This window comes from Oncorhynchus tshawytscha, linkage group LG14 (assembly GCF_018296145.1).
Source record: "Oncorhynchus tshawytscha isolate Ot180627B linkage group LG14, Otsh_v2.0, whole genome shotgun sequence".
In the NCBI taxonomy this organism is placed as follows: domain Eukaryota; kingdom Metazoa; phylum Chordata; class Actinopteri; order Salmoniformes; family Salmonidae; genus Oncorhynchus; species Oncorhynchus tshawytscha.
The window spans coordinates 42,940,027-42,956,632 of NC_056442.1; the positions used below are offsets into that span (position 1 = coordinate 42,940,027).

Sequence of the window (16,606 nt, forward strand, 5' to 3'; positions counted from 1 at the left end):
AGCAGTCGACAGAAACCAAGCCAGGTCTCCTCTCTTCTCATTAGAGAGAGAGGAATGGGGGCTATAGAGGAACTAGAGAGGAACGGGGATGGGGGCTAGAGAGGAACGGGGGGCTATAGAGGAACGGGGATGGGGGGCTAGAGAGGAACGGGGGGCTATAGAGGAGCGGGGATGGGGGGCTAGAGAGGAACGGGGGGCTATAGAGGAACGGGGATGGGGGGACTAGAGAGGAACGGGGGTGGCTACAGAGGAACGGGGGGCTAGAGAGGAACGGGGGGCTATAGAGGAACGGGGGTGGCTATAGAGGAACGGGGGGCTAGAGAGGAACGGGGGCTAGAGAGGAACGGGGTGGCTATAGAGGAACGGGGGCTAGAGAGGAACGGGGGGCTAGAGAGGAACGGGGATGGGGGGGGGGCTAGAGAGGAACGGGGATGGGGGGCTAGAGAGGAACGGGGATGGGGGGCTAGAGAGGAACGGGGATGGGGGGCTAGAGAGGAACGGGGGGCTATAGAGGAACGGGGGCTAGAGAGGAACGGGGATGGGGGGCTAGAGAGGAACGGGGATGGGGGGGGCTAGAGAGGAACGGGGGGCTAGAGAGGAACGGGGATGGGGGGCTAGAGAGGAACGGGGATGGGGGGCTAGAGAGGAACGGGGGCTAGAGAGGAACGGGGATGGGGGGGGCTAGAGAGGAACGGGGGGCTAGGAGGAGGGTGGGAGGGAGGTGAAAAAGGATGGTGTTGGAAGAGTTGTGTTACTGTTAGGTAAGATGATTAATTTCTAGGGAACCCTGTAACCTTAAACTGAATAAGTAGATTGACTTACAGGTAGGTCATCTGTGGACTGTCTGCTTTGTAATGCTGCGTGTGTGTCTTATAGAAGTAACACAAATACACACTCACAGACACTCTTTATTTGGTTTATTGTTTTTGCTCTACCATTCTCTACACACACACACACCGTTCATACCTCTGTAATAACCTTAAGCCAATGTTATGAGTTTCCAGATTCCTTAAACCCCTCTCCCTTCTTAAGGTGTGCCTAGCCAGACCAGGTGTTTTCGTGGAGCACCTTTTAGAGAAGTTACATTGGCGTTCTTGCCAACTGTTGATCAGAACATTTTCCATCATGGTGCATGGTAATTCAAATCAAATTGTATTTGTCACATGCGTCGAATACAACAGGTGTTAACAATCACTCAAAGGTGCAGAGCTAAGAGCCCCACGAGCAAAGTTGTGTCTCAGCTTTTATTGAAAAGTACAACCTCCTTATCTATTACACCGTTAGCAGATGTGTGGAAACAATGGGTGGGTACATGGTGCAAAGAGATGATAATCACGAGTTTCATAACTATCTGCTGACACCGGGTATAGTCTGAATGATTAGATCATGATACTGCTAATAATGCTATTCTCTGTTCTCCTCAGCATGTTTCCATTGGGATCCTGTAGATACTTAGTAACAGGATGTCACATACTGTGGTTTCACCCAGTCTTATAACTAGAACAGACAAGGAAGGTCTGTATCAGCAGAGAAACACAGAATAGTTTGTAGTTTTCCACCACACAATTTTTTGGGCCTTCCTCTGACACCGCCTGGTATATAGCTCCAGGACAGCAGGAAAACTTGACTGCAGGGATGTACTGGACTGTTTGCACTACCCACTATAGTGCCTTATTGTCGGATGCTGAGCAGTTGCCATACAATGCGGTAATGCTACCGGTCAGGATGCTCTCTGGTGCAGCTGTGCAACTTTTTGAGGATCTGGGGATCCATGGCAAATATTATTTATTTATTATTTATATTTTCAGTCTCCTAAGGGGGAATATGCGTTGTCTTTCCCTCTTCACGACTGTCTTGGTGTGTTTGGAACATGGTAGTTTGTCGGTGATGTGGACACTAAGGACCTTAACTCTCAACCCGCTCCACTACAGCACCGTCGATGTGAATGGGGGTGTGTTCAGCCCTCCTTTTCCTGTAGTCCATGATCAGCTCCTTTGTCTTGCTCACATTGAGGGTTAGGTTGTTGTCCTGGCACAACACTGCCAGGTCTCTGACCTCCCTATAGGCTGTCTCATCGTTGTTGGTGATCAGGCCTACCACAGTTGTCATCATCAAACTTAATGATGGTGTTGGAATCGTGCTTGGCCACGCAGTCGTGGGTGAACAGAGAGTACAGAAGGGGACTAAACCTGAGGGATCCACGTGTTTAGGATCAGCGTGGAGGATGTGTTGCCTAAAATTACCACCTGGGGACGGCCCGTCAGGAAGTCCAGAATCCAGGTGGGAAAGGGCAGTGTGGAGTATCATAGAGATTGCGTTCTGTGAATCTGTTGGGGCAGTATGCGAATTGGAGTGGGTCTAGGTTTTCCAGGATGATGGTGTTATTGTGAGCCATGACCAGCCTTTCAAAGCACTTCATGGCTTCTGCCGTGAGTGCTACGGGGCGGTAGTCATTTAGGCAGGTTACCTTTGTTTTCTTGGGCACAGGGACCATGGTGGTCTGCTTGAAACATGTAGGTATTATACTCGGGCAGGGAGATGTTGAAAATGTCAATGAAGACACTTGCCAGTTGGTCCGCCCTTGCTCTGAGAACACTTCCTACTAATCCGTCTGGCTCCGTAGCTTTTTGAATGTTAACCTGTTTAAAGGTCTTGCTCGCTTCGGCTACGGAGAGCGTGATCACACAGTAGTCTGGAACAGCTGGTGCTCTCATGCATGCTTCAGTGTTGCTTGCCTCGAAGCGAGCATAAAAGGCATTTAGCCTGTCTGGTAGGATTGCGTCACTGGGCAGCTCGCGGCTGGGTTTCCCTTTGTAGTATGTCATATTTTGCAAAACCTTCCACGTCCGTTGCGTGTCAGAGCCGGTGTAGTAGGATTCGATCTTAGTCCTGTATTGAATCTTTGCCTGTTTGATGGTTCGTCTGAGGTCATAGCGAGATTTTTTATAATCATCTAGATTAGCTCGGTGCGGATGTTGCCTGTAATCCACGGCTTCTGGTTGGGGTATGTATGTACAGTCACTGTGGGGACAACGTCATCGATGCACTTATTGATGATGCCCTTGACTGAGTTGGTAATCTCCTCAATGCCATTGGATGAATGACGGAACATTTTCCAGTCTGGGCTAGCAAAACAGTCCTGTAGCGTAGCGTCCGCGTCTTATTACCTTTTCCGTATTGAGTGAGTCAATGCTACTTCCTGCTTTAGTTTTTGCTCGTAAGCAGGAATCAGTATGGGGAATTATGGTCAGATTTGCCAAATGGAGGGTGAGGGAGAGTACTTCCAGCTTTAGTTTTTGCTTGTAAGCAGGAATCAGGAGGATAGAATTATGGTCAGATTTGCCAAATGAAGGGCAATGGAGAGCTTTGAATGCATCTGTGAGTGGAGTAAAGGTATTCTTTTTTTTTGTATTCTTTTTTTTTTTTAATTAGGTAAAACAGATTTAAGTTTGCCTGCATTAAAGTCCCTAGCCACTAGGAGTGTTGTCTTCACTATTATTCTACAATGTAGAAAATAGGCAAAGTAAAGAAAAACACTTACATTTTTTTATTTTTTTTATTTCACCTTTATTTAACCAGGTAGGCAAGTTGAGAACAAGTTCTCATTTACAATTGCGACCTGGCCAAGATAAAGCAAAGCAGTTCGACACATACAATGACACAGAGTTACACATGGAGTAAAACAAACACAGTCAATAATACAGTATAAACAAGTCTATATACGATGTGAGCAAATGAGGTGAGATAAGGGAGGTAAAGGCAAAAAAAGGCCATGGTGGCAAAGTAAATACAATATAGCAAGTAAAACACTGGAATGGTAGATTTGCAATGGAAGAATGTGCAAAGTAGAAATAAAAATAATGGGGTGCAAAGGAGCAAAATAAATAAATAAATTAAATACAGTAGAGAAAGAGGTAGTTGTTTGGGCTAAATTATAGGTGGGCTATGTACAGGTGCAGTAATCTGTGAGCTGCTCTGACAGTTGGTGCTTAAAGCTAGTGAGGGAGATAAGTGTTTCCAGTATCAGAGATTTTTGTAGTTCGTTCCAGTCATTGGCAGCAGAGAACTGGAAGGAGAGGCGGCCAAAGAAAGAATTGGTTTTGGGGGTGACTAGAGAGATATACCTGTTGGAGCGTGTGCTACAGGTGGGAGATGCTATGGTGACCAGCGAGCTGAGATAAAGGGGGACTTTACCTAGCAGGGTCTTGTAGATGACATGGAGCCAGTGGGTTTGGCGACGAGTACGAAGCGAGGGCCAGCCAACGAGAGCGTACAGGTCGCAATGGTGGGTAGTATATGGGGCTTTGCACTGTGATAGACTGCATCCAATTTGTTGAGTAGGGTATTGGAGGCTATTTTGTAAATGACATCGCCAAACTCGAGGATTGGTAGGATGGTCAGTTTTACAAGGGTATGTTTGGCAGCATGAGTGAATGATGCTTTGTTGCGAAATAGGAAGCCAATTCTAGATTTAACTTTGGATTGGAGATGTTTGATATGGGTCTGGAAGGAGAGTTTACAGTCTAACCAGACACCTAAGTATTTGTAGTTGTCCACGTATTCTAAGTCAGAGCCGTCCAGAGTAGTGATGTTGGACAGGCGGGCAGGTGCAGGTAGCGATCTGTTGAAGAGCATGCATTTAGTTTTACTTGTATTTAAGAGCAATTGAAGGTCACGGAAGGAGAGTTGAATGGCATTGAAGCTTGCCTGGAGGGTTGTTAACAGTGTCCAAAGAAGGGCCAGAAGTATACAGAATGGTGTCGTCTGCGTAGAGGTGGATCAGAGACTCACCAGCAGCAAGAGCGACCTCATTGATGTATACAGAGAAGAGAGTCGGTCCAAGAATTGAACCCTGTGGCACCCCCATAGAGACTGCCAGAGGTCCGGACAGCAGACCCTCCGAGTAGGTGTGTCAACTTTTGACTGGTACTGTATATAATTATCATAATAGTAATTAGGTCAGGCTATTACGTGTGTGTGTCATGTAAAATGGCAGCCCGCCACTCACATTCTTCTCTGCCATGCTTCATTTTCGATCAGTGACTCCTGGCGTGTGTATTTGTGCCATGATGCATATACCCGTGCGACGCAGTAATCCCTAATGACATTCACAGGTGTTTGTATGACGCAGTAATCCCCAGTAGCATTCACAGGTGTGTGTGAGTGACGCAGTAATCCCCAGTGTGTGTGTGTGTGATAGGTGTGAAAGCAGTATAGGGTGTAGAGTTACTGACAAAGATCCATTAGATCACACTGGCAGCTGGGCTTAGTTAATGCTAACTAGGGAGAGAAATAAAGAAGGAAAGATGGGACAGGGGAAATGGAGAAGGAGAGAGGGAGATTAATTTAAGAGGTCTATTTAAAGCTCTCTTCGGCTTGTGTGAAAGTTTTGTAGGGGTGTTTGCATGTGTGGGTTTGTGGCTATTGGAAAGGTGTGTGTGTGTGTGTGTGTGTGTGTGTGTGTGTTGCTAGTTTGACATGCAGTGTATTTGTACAGTGTGTGTGTGTGTGAGTCACTGGTGACTAGGCTTGGTCAGTATCCAGATTGCATACAGTCATACCGTTCCTCTGCCATACCGGTATTTACGGTATTACCGGCATAGCACACAATGGGATGCTAAAAACACACAAAAAGCCCATTGGGCATCTATTACCAGAATGCTAACAAAATTAGCACAATTAATATCAAAATCACAGTGACGCTATTAGCAAAATGCTAACGACCGAAAACTAACATACTAATTGCAAAGACGGGCAAATACAAGGGTAACTTCATCACCTCATGTGTGCCACACGACAGAGACTCGCTGATACATATAGAACGCTACCGCTTTCTCCCTTTGTGCTATTTACAAACAAACGTGACTGGCTCAATTGAGAGCTATGATAAGCTTCATAATGTGACAGGTGAAATGAAGAACCCAATCTGCTTTATCTCCCAACGTATCACACAAGTAGCTACAAATATTCAAATTTATTGAAATACTTCAAAGAAAAACCATCCCGTGGCTTTTTCCATATTATACGGTATTTGGCCCACGCCTAGCACCGGTAACATTCTCTCTTTCGTCATCGGCGGCGGCTGCATCCTCCAATCAGCTTGCTCTGCTCATTACCCATCAAATTAAGTCAGTGTGTGACAGTTCAATATCACCCCGATGGGGATCTGTGTTAGGCTCATCTCTTCCCAGATGTGAACTGGCTATCACAATGGAGTATTTTCTGTCATAGTACAGAATAAAAGACAGTACTGATCAGAAGTCAGAGCAACTGAGTTAAATAGAAGATTGTCCTGTTGGCTGACTGAAATGCCACACTTTTCCCTCTGACTCTGCCTGTGTATCTGTCTCAGTTCTGGATGTCTGCTCTGGCTACCACCATCCCTGTGCCCTGTGGAGCCTTCATGCCTGTCTTCGTCATTGGTAAGAGGTGTGTGCGAATGTGTGTGTTTCAACAATAATGTTAACCCTGTGGATCATGCTATTCAGTCTTGTGAGTGTCTGTGTAACAATATGTTACTCTCTCATTAACAATGTGTGTGTGTGTTCTAGGGGCAGCGTTTGGCCGTCTGGTCGGGGAGAGCATGGCCGCCTGGTTCCCTGATGGCATCCACTCTGATGGCACCATCTACCCCATAGTGCCAGGAGGGTACGCCGTCGTGGGTGTGTTACTGTAGAAACTAGACACAACTAGACACCATTATTGTAACTATTAGGACATAAAAAGCCTGATTCAATAAGGCGCTGCTAGACAGTGGTAATATGAAGCCATTTCTTCAGACAAAAACATGTCTGTCCCCTTTGGCAAGATGTCTCTTAATGCTGTTGCTATGAGGGATATTGCTGTTAGCATGGTTGTTGACTGTTGTGCTGATTATGCTGTTGTTCAGTGTTGGGGTTGATGTCATCTGTGTTTTGTGTCTAATGGGAGCTGATGTTGTTCACTCACCTTTAACTCAGCTTTCTCTTTCTCTTGCTCTCTCGCTCTCTCTCTCTGATGAGCCTTCTTTTATCTCAGCATGGCTAGATTTACCTTCTTTCTCTCACTCTCCTTCCTACCTCCATCCTAATGAAGTTAAGAATACTCAACCTTCCCTCTCACTCTCTCCACTCCTCCTTCTTTCTCTCATTCTTTCCATTAATTTATTTTTCTTTATTCAATAACGGTTAAAAAATATTGAACAAGTTTAAAAATATTTTACTTTTTTTTTATCTTTGAAGTACTGTCATCTCACCATCCTCCCTCTCTCCCTTCTCATCCCTCCCCCATCTCCCTCCTCACTTTGTTGCTCCAGTGTTATTGATGAAGGCTCAGTATAGAGTTGAGTTGAAGAGAAGTATGATTACACTGATATTGCTTTTACTACTTTAATCATGTCAATGGACAGTAACCTCAACCTTCATCTGTACCCATTCCATCCTCTACTCTTCTCCTCCTCTCTCCTCTCCTCTACTCCTCTCCTCCTCTCTCCTCTGCTCTACTCTTCTCTTCTTCTCCCCTCTCCTCCCAGGTGCGGCGGCCCTGTCTGGAGCGGTGACCCACACAGTATCGACGGCGGTCATTGTGTTTGAGCTGACGGGTCAGATCAGCCACATCCTGCCGGTGATGATAGCGGTGATACTGGCCAACGCCGTGGCCCAGTCCCTCCAGCCCTCGTTATATGACTCCATCATCAGGATCAAGAAACTACCGTACCTCCCTGAGCTGGGCTGGGGACACCACGAGTACGTAGGACTACACATCTATCTATCCCCCTCTTTCTTCGCTCTTTATTTTTACTTCTATTTATACCCCTTTCTTTCTGTATTTTTCTCATTCTCTTTAAATCTCTCTTGGGTCCTCTTGCTGGGTTGGGGACTAGTGAGGGGGCTAGTGGTTCGTCTTGCTGGGTTGGGGACTAGTGAGGGGGCTAGTGGTTCCTCTTGCTGGGTTGGGGACTAGTGAGGGGGCTAGTGGTTCCTCTTGCTGGGTTGGGGACTAGTGAGGGGGCTAGTAGTTCCTCTTGCTGGGTTGGGGACTAGTGATGGGGCTAGTGGGTCCTCTTTCTGGGTTGGGGACTAGTGAGACGACTAGTGGTTTCTCTTGCTGGGTTGGGGACTAGTGAGGGGCTAGTGGTTCCTCTTGCTGGGTTAGGGACTAGTGAGGGGACTAGTGTTTCCTCTTGCTGGGTTGGGGACTAGTGAGGGGACTAGTGGTTCCTCTTGCTGGGTTGGGGACTAGTAAGGGGACTAGTGGTTCCTCTTGCTGGGTTGGGGACTAGTGAGGGGACTAGTGGTTCCTCTTGCTGGGTTGGGGACTAGTGAGGGGACTAGTGGTTCCTCTTGCTGGGTTAGGGACTAGTGTTTCCTCTTGCTGGGTTGGGGACTAGTGAGGGGACTAGTGGTTCCTCTTGCTGGGTTAGGGACTAGTGTTTCCTCTTGCTGGGTTAGGGACTAGTGGTTCCTCTTGCTGGGTTAGGGACTAGTGTTTCCTCTTGCTGGGTTAGGGACTAGTGTTTCCTCTTGCTGGGTTAGGGACTAGTGGTTCCTCTTGCTGGGTTGGGGACTAGTGGTTCCTCTTGCTGGGTTAGGGACTAGTGGTTCCTCTTGCTGGGTTAGGGACTAGTGTTTCCTCTTGCTGGGTTAGGGACTAGTGGTTCCTCTTGCTGGGTTGGGGACTAGTGGTTCCTCTTGCTGGGTTGGGGACTAGTGGTTCCTCTTGCTGGGTTAGGGACTAGTGGTTCCTCTTGCTGGGTTAGGGACTAGTGGTTCCTCTTGCTGGGTTAGGGACTAGTGGTTCCTCTTGCTGGGTTAGGGACTAGTGGTTCCTCTTGCTGGGTTAGGGACTAGTGGTTCCTCTTGCTGGGTTAGGGACTAGTGGTTCCTCTTGCTGGGTTAGGGACTAGTGGTTCCTCTTGCTGGGTTAGGGACTAGTGGTTCCTCTTGCTGGGTTGGGGACTAGTGGTTCCTCTTGCTGGGTTAGGGACTAGTGGTTCCTCTTGCTGGGTTAGGGACTAGTGGTTCCTCTTGCTGGGTTAGGGACTAGTGGTTCCTCTTGCTGGGTTAGGGACTAGTGGTTCCTCTTGCTGGGTTGGGGACTAGTGAGGGGACTAGTGGTTCCTCTTGCTGGGTTGGGGACTAGTGAGGGGACTAGTGGTTCCTCTTGCTGGGTTAGGGACTAGTGTTTCCTCTTGCTGGGTTGGGGACTAGTGAGGGGACTAGTGGTTCCTCTTGCTGGGTTAGGGACTAGTGTTTCCTCTTGCTGGGTTGGGGACTAGTGAGGGGACTAGTGGTTCCTCTTGCTGGGTTAGGGACTAGTGTTTCCTCTTGCTGGGTTGGGGACTAGTGAGGGGACTAGTGTTTCCTCTTGCTGGGTTAGGGACTAGTGTTTCCTCTTGCTGGGTTAGGGACTAGTGGTTCCTCTTGCTGGGTTGGGGACTAGTGAGACGACTAGTGGTTCCTCTTGCTGGGTTGGGGACTAGTGAGGGGACTAGTGGTTCCTCTTGCTGGGTTAGGGACTAGTGTTTCCTCTTGCTGGGTTGGGGACTAGTGAGACGACTAGTGGTTCCTCTTGCTGGGTTGGGGACTAGTGAGGGGACTAGTGGTTCCTCTTGCTGGGTTGGGGACTAGTGAGGGGACTAGTGGTTCCTCTTGCTGGGTTAGGGACTAGTGTTTCCTCTTGCTGGGTTGGGGACTAGTGAGGGGACTAGTGTTTCCTCTTGCTGGGTTAGGGACTAGTGTTTCCTCTTGCTGGGTTAGGGACTAGTGAGACGACTAGTGGTTCCTCTTGCTGGGTTAGGGACTAGTGTTTCCTCTTGCTGGGTTGGGGACTAGTGAGACGACTAGTGGTTCCTCTTGCTGGGTTGGGGACTAGTGAGGGGACTAGTGTTTCCTCTTGCTGGGTTGGGGACTAGTGAGGGGACTAGTGGTTCCTCTTGCTGGGTTGGGGACTAGTGTTTCCTCTTGCTGGGTTAGGGACTAGTGAGGGGACTAATGGTTTCTCTTGCTGGGTTAGGGACTAGTGAGGGGACTAATGGTTTCTCTTGCTGGGTTAGGGACTAGTGTTTCCTCTTGCTGGGTTGGGGACTAGTGGTTCCTCTTGCTGGGTTGGGGACTAGTGAGGGGACTAGTGGTTCCTCTTGCTGGGTTGGGGACTAGTGAGGGGACTAGTGGTGCCTCTTGCTGGGTTGGGGACTAGTGAGGTGACTAGTGGTCCTTCTTGCTGTGTTTGGGACTACTGAAGGGACTAGTGAAGGGACAAGTTGGGTTGGTACCCCTTGATGGGTTGGTTCTTCTGTGCCCTCTCTTTATCTCTCTCTCTTCCCTCTTGCTCCCCTTCACACCACCCACTAAGCTTTGATTTCATCAATGGGGGTGGAGCGTATCAGGACTGTGTGTGTGTTTGCATCATTAGACATCATGTGAGCTAAGTGTAGGTTGTATTTTTTTTTTTGTGCTGTTACATAATTTCTCATTTACATGTATATTACACAGAGTTACAACGTGTAGTTACACAATGTGCAGAAGTGTACACGCTGACAGCAGTTGACACAAACACGGCCGCGTAAACCAGTATTCTCAAAGTTCTGAGAATGCCCTGTCACCTCTCCTGTCTATTTATCATTAATAGCCTGTTAGAGTGCGGCTGACATTCATTATAACCTGTAGTACTGAAGCAATGTATCTGTTCTGTTAACTAATGGCTAGCCACCCACACTCTAATGACCACACCTCTTAAGGCTCATTTCCATTTGAAGTCATCCCAAGTTGGGCTGTCCTTGGTGGGCTTGCTTGAATTGGGTTTCCACTGCCTCCAGAAATGTTGCTAGGTAACCATGCAGCTGGCTTCACTAATATTGCCAACTAGCTACCCTCACCATGCTGTAACTAAAGTTACCCCATACTCCTGCCAATCAGACAGAGCCATGTATTTAGTAAAGATTTTTGGCTTGCTAACATTAGCCAGCTAGCTAAACGGTTAGCGTCATTGCTAGCATACAGACTAGCTAGCTAGCTTAATTCCTACCTTGCTTGCCATGGCATTTACTATTAGCTAGCTAGATATCAAACCTGTCATCTGGTTTGGTTGGTTATGATGTGGCTAGCTAAAATTGCAGCTAGCTAACTAGCTTGTTTAAACTCTGGGGTTTTTGGCTGTATATGCACTTTGTGACACCTGCTGATGTAAAAAGGGCTTTATACATCAATTTGATTGATTTGCATGCTAGCGTTTGGTAGCAAACATTCGAGGGCTGACTGTTCTCATAAGTTTGTGTAGTGCAAAAATGACTGAAGGATCCCGCTATGGTGGTAATTCTTCTCATATCTGACTACTGCAATACTGCTTATCCATGTGCTAGCTAACAGCAACAAGCCCAGAGGAGCTAGCTGGTGGTTGCATAGTAACGGCGTCACCAGCCCAAATTTTAATCGATTTTAAGAGAATAGAAAACAAAGTGACCAGTTGTTAAAATGGTCTGAGCCGGCCCGGGTTTCCCCAGCTTGAATTTCAGAATTACATTCGAACCAACTCAAATTTGGCCCTACTTTTATGTGCCAGTGGAAACGGGCATTTGTCTGAACACTGGAAAAATCTATCTGGGAGAGAGGTGTTTTATAAAATGATGGTAAAAATGTGTGTGTGCTGTAGCTGGTGGAGGCTAAAGAGCAGAACATGGGTGTAATGATGCATAAGGCTTCTCTCTTTCTCTCTATCTGTCTCGAGCACGAAGTACATTTGAGGCAGGGAGTAGGATGAAAGAGTGCAGGAAGTGTGGCCCCCAAGCTGTTTGTGTTCCTATTAATTCTGGTACCCATCTCCCCCACAAACAGCCATAGGAATGCTTGTGTAATGCTTGGGAAACACACTTATTCACAAACACACACATTAAGAAAAGCAAAGCTTCATTTTTGGGCATGAATCCCCTTTTGACAAATCCATCTCCAGAGTGGTATTTAATTTCCAGCTACATAAATATGAGAGAGAGACTAGAAATTGACCACAACTAAGCCCAAAAAGAGATTGTATTTTATTAATTTCATACCTTGATCACATATGAATTGTTTGTATGCGTGGGAATACTTGGTTAACAGAATTCCTAAATGAAACACATTTTTTACTGAATTCCTTGTAAGTTTTTATTTTTTTACCAAAAATGAAAATCCTACAAAAATCTTTATTTTTGTGCTAATAGTTTTGGGAGGCCCAAAACAATAACTTGTGGGATTGTTTAAGTCCGTGGGACGCCTGTTGCCGACCCCTGGTTTAAAGCTACAGTAGGGGTTATTGTATTTGTGTACAGAAACAGGGGTTTTAGATCTTATAGAGGGTTGGCCTGCGTCTGTGTTGGTTGGCCTGCATATGTGTTGCAGCGGAAACTAGTGCTGCTGTCGTGTTGGAGGTTGGCACGCTCAGCCTGTCTGGAAGGAAGGAAGGAAACCTGTCTAGGGTACAGTTTGGGCGGGGTAGAACCACAAATATGCTGAGGCAGGACCTTCTCTCTCACTCAGTCACCTCCTATACAGTACGACTATAATGCATGCAACCTCACCTCTGTAGCTATAAGTCCAGGACTGACTAGGATGTAGTTCCAAAGTCACATCTGAAAGGACAGAGGAATTGACACTGGTATGAGTATTGGTATGAGTATGAGGTATGAGTATGAGTACTGGTATGAAGTGACTGCCTCAAGCTCTAAACCCTCAGAGGTAGTAATCACACCGGTAGGGAGAGGGGTATTCTTCTTACCAAACCACATGACCTTTGTTTTGGAGGTTTTCAGAACAAGGGTAAGGGCAGAGAACTTGTTGGACACTAAGAAATCTTTGTTGTAGAGCATTTAACACAAAATCCAGGGAGGCCCCAGCTGAGTTTTAGACTGTAACATCTGCATAACCACTATTCAGACCCCTTGACTTCTTCCACATTTTTTTACGTTACAGCCTTATTCTAAAATGGATTCAAAAAATGTATTTACATAAGTATTCAGACCCATTGCTATGAGACTCGAAACTGAGCTCAAGTCCTTCCTGTTTCCATTGATCATCCTTGATGTTTCTACAACTTGATTAGAGTCCACCTGTGGTAAATTCAATTGATTGGACATGATTTGGAAAGGCACACACCTGTCTATATAAGGTCCCACAGTTGACAGTGCATGTCAGAGTAAAAACCCAGCCATGAGGTCGAAAAAATTGTCCATAGTGCTCCGAGACAAGATTGTGTCGAGGCACAGATCTGGGAAAAGGGTACCAAAAAATCTCTGCAGCATTGAAGGTTCCCAAGAACACTCCATCATTCTTAAATGGATGAAGTTTAGAACCACCAAGACTGTTATAGCTGATCTCCTGGAAGAAGGGCCTTGGTCAGGAAGGTGACCAGGAACCCAATGGTCAGTCTGGCACCTAAAGGACTCTCAGACCATGAGAAACAAGATTCTCTGGTCTGATGAAACCAAGATTGAACTCTTTGGCCTGAATGCCAAGCGTCACGTCTGGAGGAAACTTTTCACAATCCCTACGGTGAATCATGGTGGTGGTAGCATCATGCTGTGGGGTTGATTTTCAGAGGCAGGGACTAGGAGACTAGTCAGGATCGAGGAAATATGAACGGAGCAAAGTACAGAGAGATCCTTGATGAAAACCTGCTCCAGAACGCTCAAGGCCTCAGACTGGGACGATGGTTCACATTCCAACAGGACAACAACCCTACGTACACAGCCAAGACAACACAGGAGTTGTTTCGGGACAAGTCTCTGAATGTCCCTGAGTGGCCCAGCCAGAGCCCGGACTTGAACCTGATCGAACATCTCTGGCGAGACCTGAAAATAGCTGTGCAGCAATGCTCCCCATCCAACCTGACAGAACTAGAGAGGATCTGCAGGGAAGAATTGGAGAAATACAGATGTGCCAACCTTGTAGCATCCTACCCAAGAAGACTCAATTCTGTAATCACTACTAAAGGTGCTTTAACAAAGTACTGAGTTAAAGGTTCAGAATACCTCATGTAAATGTGATTTTTTTTAAAATAAATTAGCAAAAATGTCTAAACCTGATTTTGATGTGTCCTTATGGAGTGTTGTGTGTAGATTGATGATGGGGGAAACTATTTCATCAATTTTAAAATAAGGCTGTAACGTAACAACATTTGGAAAAAGTCAGAGGTCTGAATAGTTTCCAAATGCACTGTAAATGAATGAGAGCTACCTAGTGCCTGAGATTTGTTGTTGATGTAAATTGAGAAGAGCGTGGGGCCTAGGCTCGAGCTTGGGGGTACTCCCATGGAGACAGCAGATGTTCTGACTTTATACAATGCACTCTTTGAGGGAGGTGGTTAGTAATCCAGGTCAAAGACCTCACAGAGACACCAATACTCCTTAGCCGGGCAACAACAATGGAATGGTCGACCGTATCAAAAGCTTTGGCCAAGTCATTAAAAATATCAGCACAACATTGCTCTCCTATCGTCCTTCAGGAAGTATAATATTTGTGTGGAGGACATCATGATCAGGGATGTGATGTACATCACCCTCAACTGCTGCTACAGAGACCTGCATGATGTACTGCTGACTGGACACCTCAAGACCCTAGCCCTGCTCGAGTCCAGTGGTGAGACACACGCACACGCCCACAAACACACACACATTACAGACACCACAGAACATTTTCAGTCAAATTAAAGTTCCCCACACACACATTCAAGTTATATATTCTTATATAGTATGCCAAGTCTGTTGTAATTGTGCATCGATGCCAAAGCAATTAACTGGGGCAATTATTTTAAACAAACACACACAGCCCCCCATACACACACCTCCTGTTGTGTACACAGACGCCTGGCTGTTCTCAGTTACATCACTCACAATGCAGCAACATGTGTTAAGAGTCCCATGTAGTCTGCACATTAACTACTGTTCTAAAATACCTCTTCTCCTCTCCTCCATCCCATCTTCCCACTCTGTCCTCTCCCTCCTCTCTCACTCTAATCTCCTGGCCCCTTTCTCTCAATTTCTCTTTTCTTCCATCATCCCTCTTCATTTATTCTCATCTGTCTCTTTCCTCTACCTTTCATCCCATCATCTCTGTCCTCTCTTCACCACCTCATTCCCTCCTTACTTTCTCTCTCGTCTCATATTTCTCTCCATCCATGTCTTCCATGCTGCCCCTCACTCCCCTCTCGCTCTTCCTCCCTCGTCCCCCCCTCAGAGTCGATGATCCTGCTGGGTTCTATTGAGCGTGCCCAGCTCCAGGCCCTCCTGTCCCTACAGCTGGGCCGGCCACGGAGGCTAGAGTACCTGAGAGACCGGGCTACTGCTGAGAAGAAGCGCCTGTCGATGGTCTCCCACCCGGGCAGCGAGGATGGCTCCCAAAGGGTTAACCAGGAGGTTCGGTTCCAGGTAAGTACAGTCTTGACAAACCACACCAAGCTAACAGTACACACTACGAAGTCAGTCATGTCCGGAGTACCCAGTACCACACCAAGCTAACAGTAAAGCTGTGTAAGTTGTTGCTTACCCAAAACTTGAAGACTGGATCATAGGATGCCAGGTGAGCACAGAGACTCAGGAGAGCCAGAAACATAGTGAATACTGTAATATCTGTCTCCATCTGCTTCACTACCAGGTCAGCACAGAGACTCAGAGCCAGAACCATAGTGTATACTGTAGTATCTGGCTCCATCTGCTTCACTACAAGGTCAGCACAGAGACACAGGAGAGCCAGAACCATAGTGGATACAGTAGTATTTGGTTCCATCTGCTTCACTACCAGGTCAGCACAGAGACTCAGGAGAGCCAGAACCATAGTGAATACTGTAGTATCTGGCTCCATCTGCTTCACTACCAGGTCAGAACAGAGACACAGGAGAGCCAGAACCATCGTGAATACAGTAGTATTTGGTTCCATCTGCTTCACTGGCTCCATTTGACAACCAATATGAGAGGAAAAATAAAATAATATTAAACTGTTCTAGTCCCATGATTGTTATGTGAGAAGATTTTATTGTCCCATCAATAAGAGAGAGAGTGAGAGATGGAGTCTGAAAGAGTGAGTAGGAGAGAAAGAGAGGGTGAGAGTGAGAGAAGCAGAACGAGAAAGAGACAGATTGAGAGAAACAGAAAAAAGGGACCGACAGAGAGAGACGATGACAGAGAAGGAGAAAGAAACGGAGAGAGAGGGTGCTGTGTGTGTCGCGTCTGGTTGTGTTTGTGAGCACTGGCGCACAGAGCTGAAATTGGGATTTTGAGGCTGCCAATGTCTAACTTTGTTTTGGGGGCTAGCACTACTGTATTCAGAATACTGATCTGGTTTCTCCTCCCTGCGCCACCCCCCCACCCTGCCCCAGGCTAGTGGGGTGCTACTCAGCCATTCACAGCAGGCCTGGTGGGGGAGGAGAAGAAGGGGAAGGGACAAGGTGCTTTCCCCCCCAGGATGCCAGGGTTTGGATATCCAGCTATTCATCACACTAATTTAGGTTTCTCAGTGCTCTCTCACACTCTATTTCTCTCTCTCTAAGAACAAATAATGATAGAAAAAAATTCAGTTTTAATTTTTTTAAAGCTGTTGTGGGGAGAGGTGGGAAAAGTATTGTTATCGATCAATAATGACAAACCTCTTGGCATTGACAACTT

General features: G+C 46.7%; 1 protein-coding gene across 2 annotated transcripts in view; it reads left to right on the forward strand.

Annotated features, from left to right (window-relative positions):
- LOC112267238 (chloride channel protein 2) overlaps window positions 1-16,606 on the forward strand; it is a 464,010-nt gene that overhangs the window by 403,528 nt on the left and 43,876 nt on the right. For both annotated transcript variants that reach the window (XM_042297555.1, XM_042297556.1), the window contains exons 13-17: window positions 6,353-6,422; window positions 6,552-6,662; window positions 7,511-7,724; window positions 14,452-14,585; window positions 15,183-15,373. In XM_042297555.1, the coding sequence (XP_042153489.1) occupies window positions 6,353-6,422; window positions 6,552-6,662; window positions 7,511-7,724; window positions 14,452-14,585; window positions 15,183-15,373 (720 nt within the window). The remainder of the gene's footprint in view (window positions 1-6,352; window positions 6,423-6,551; window positions 6,663-7,510; window positions 7,725-14,451; window positions 14,586-15,182; window positions 15,374-16,606) is intronic.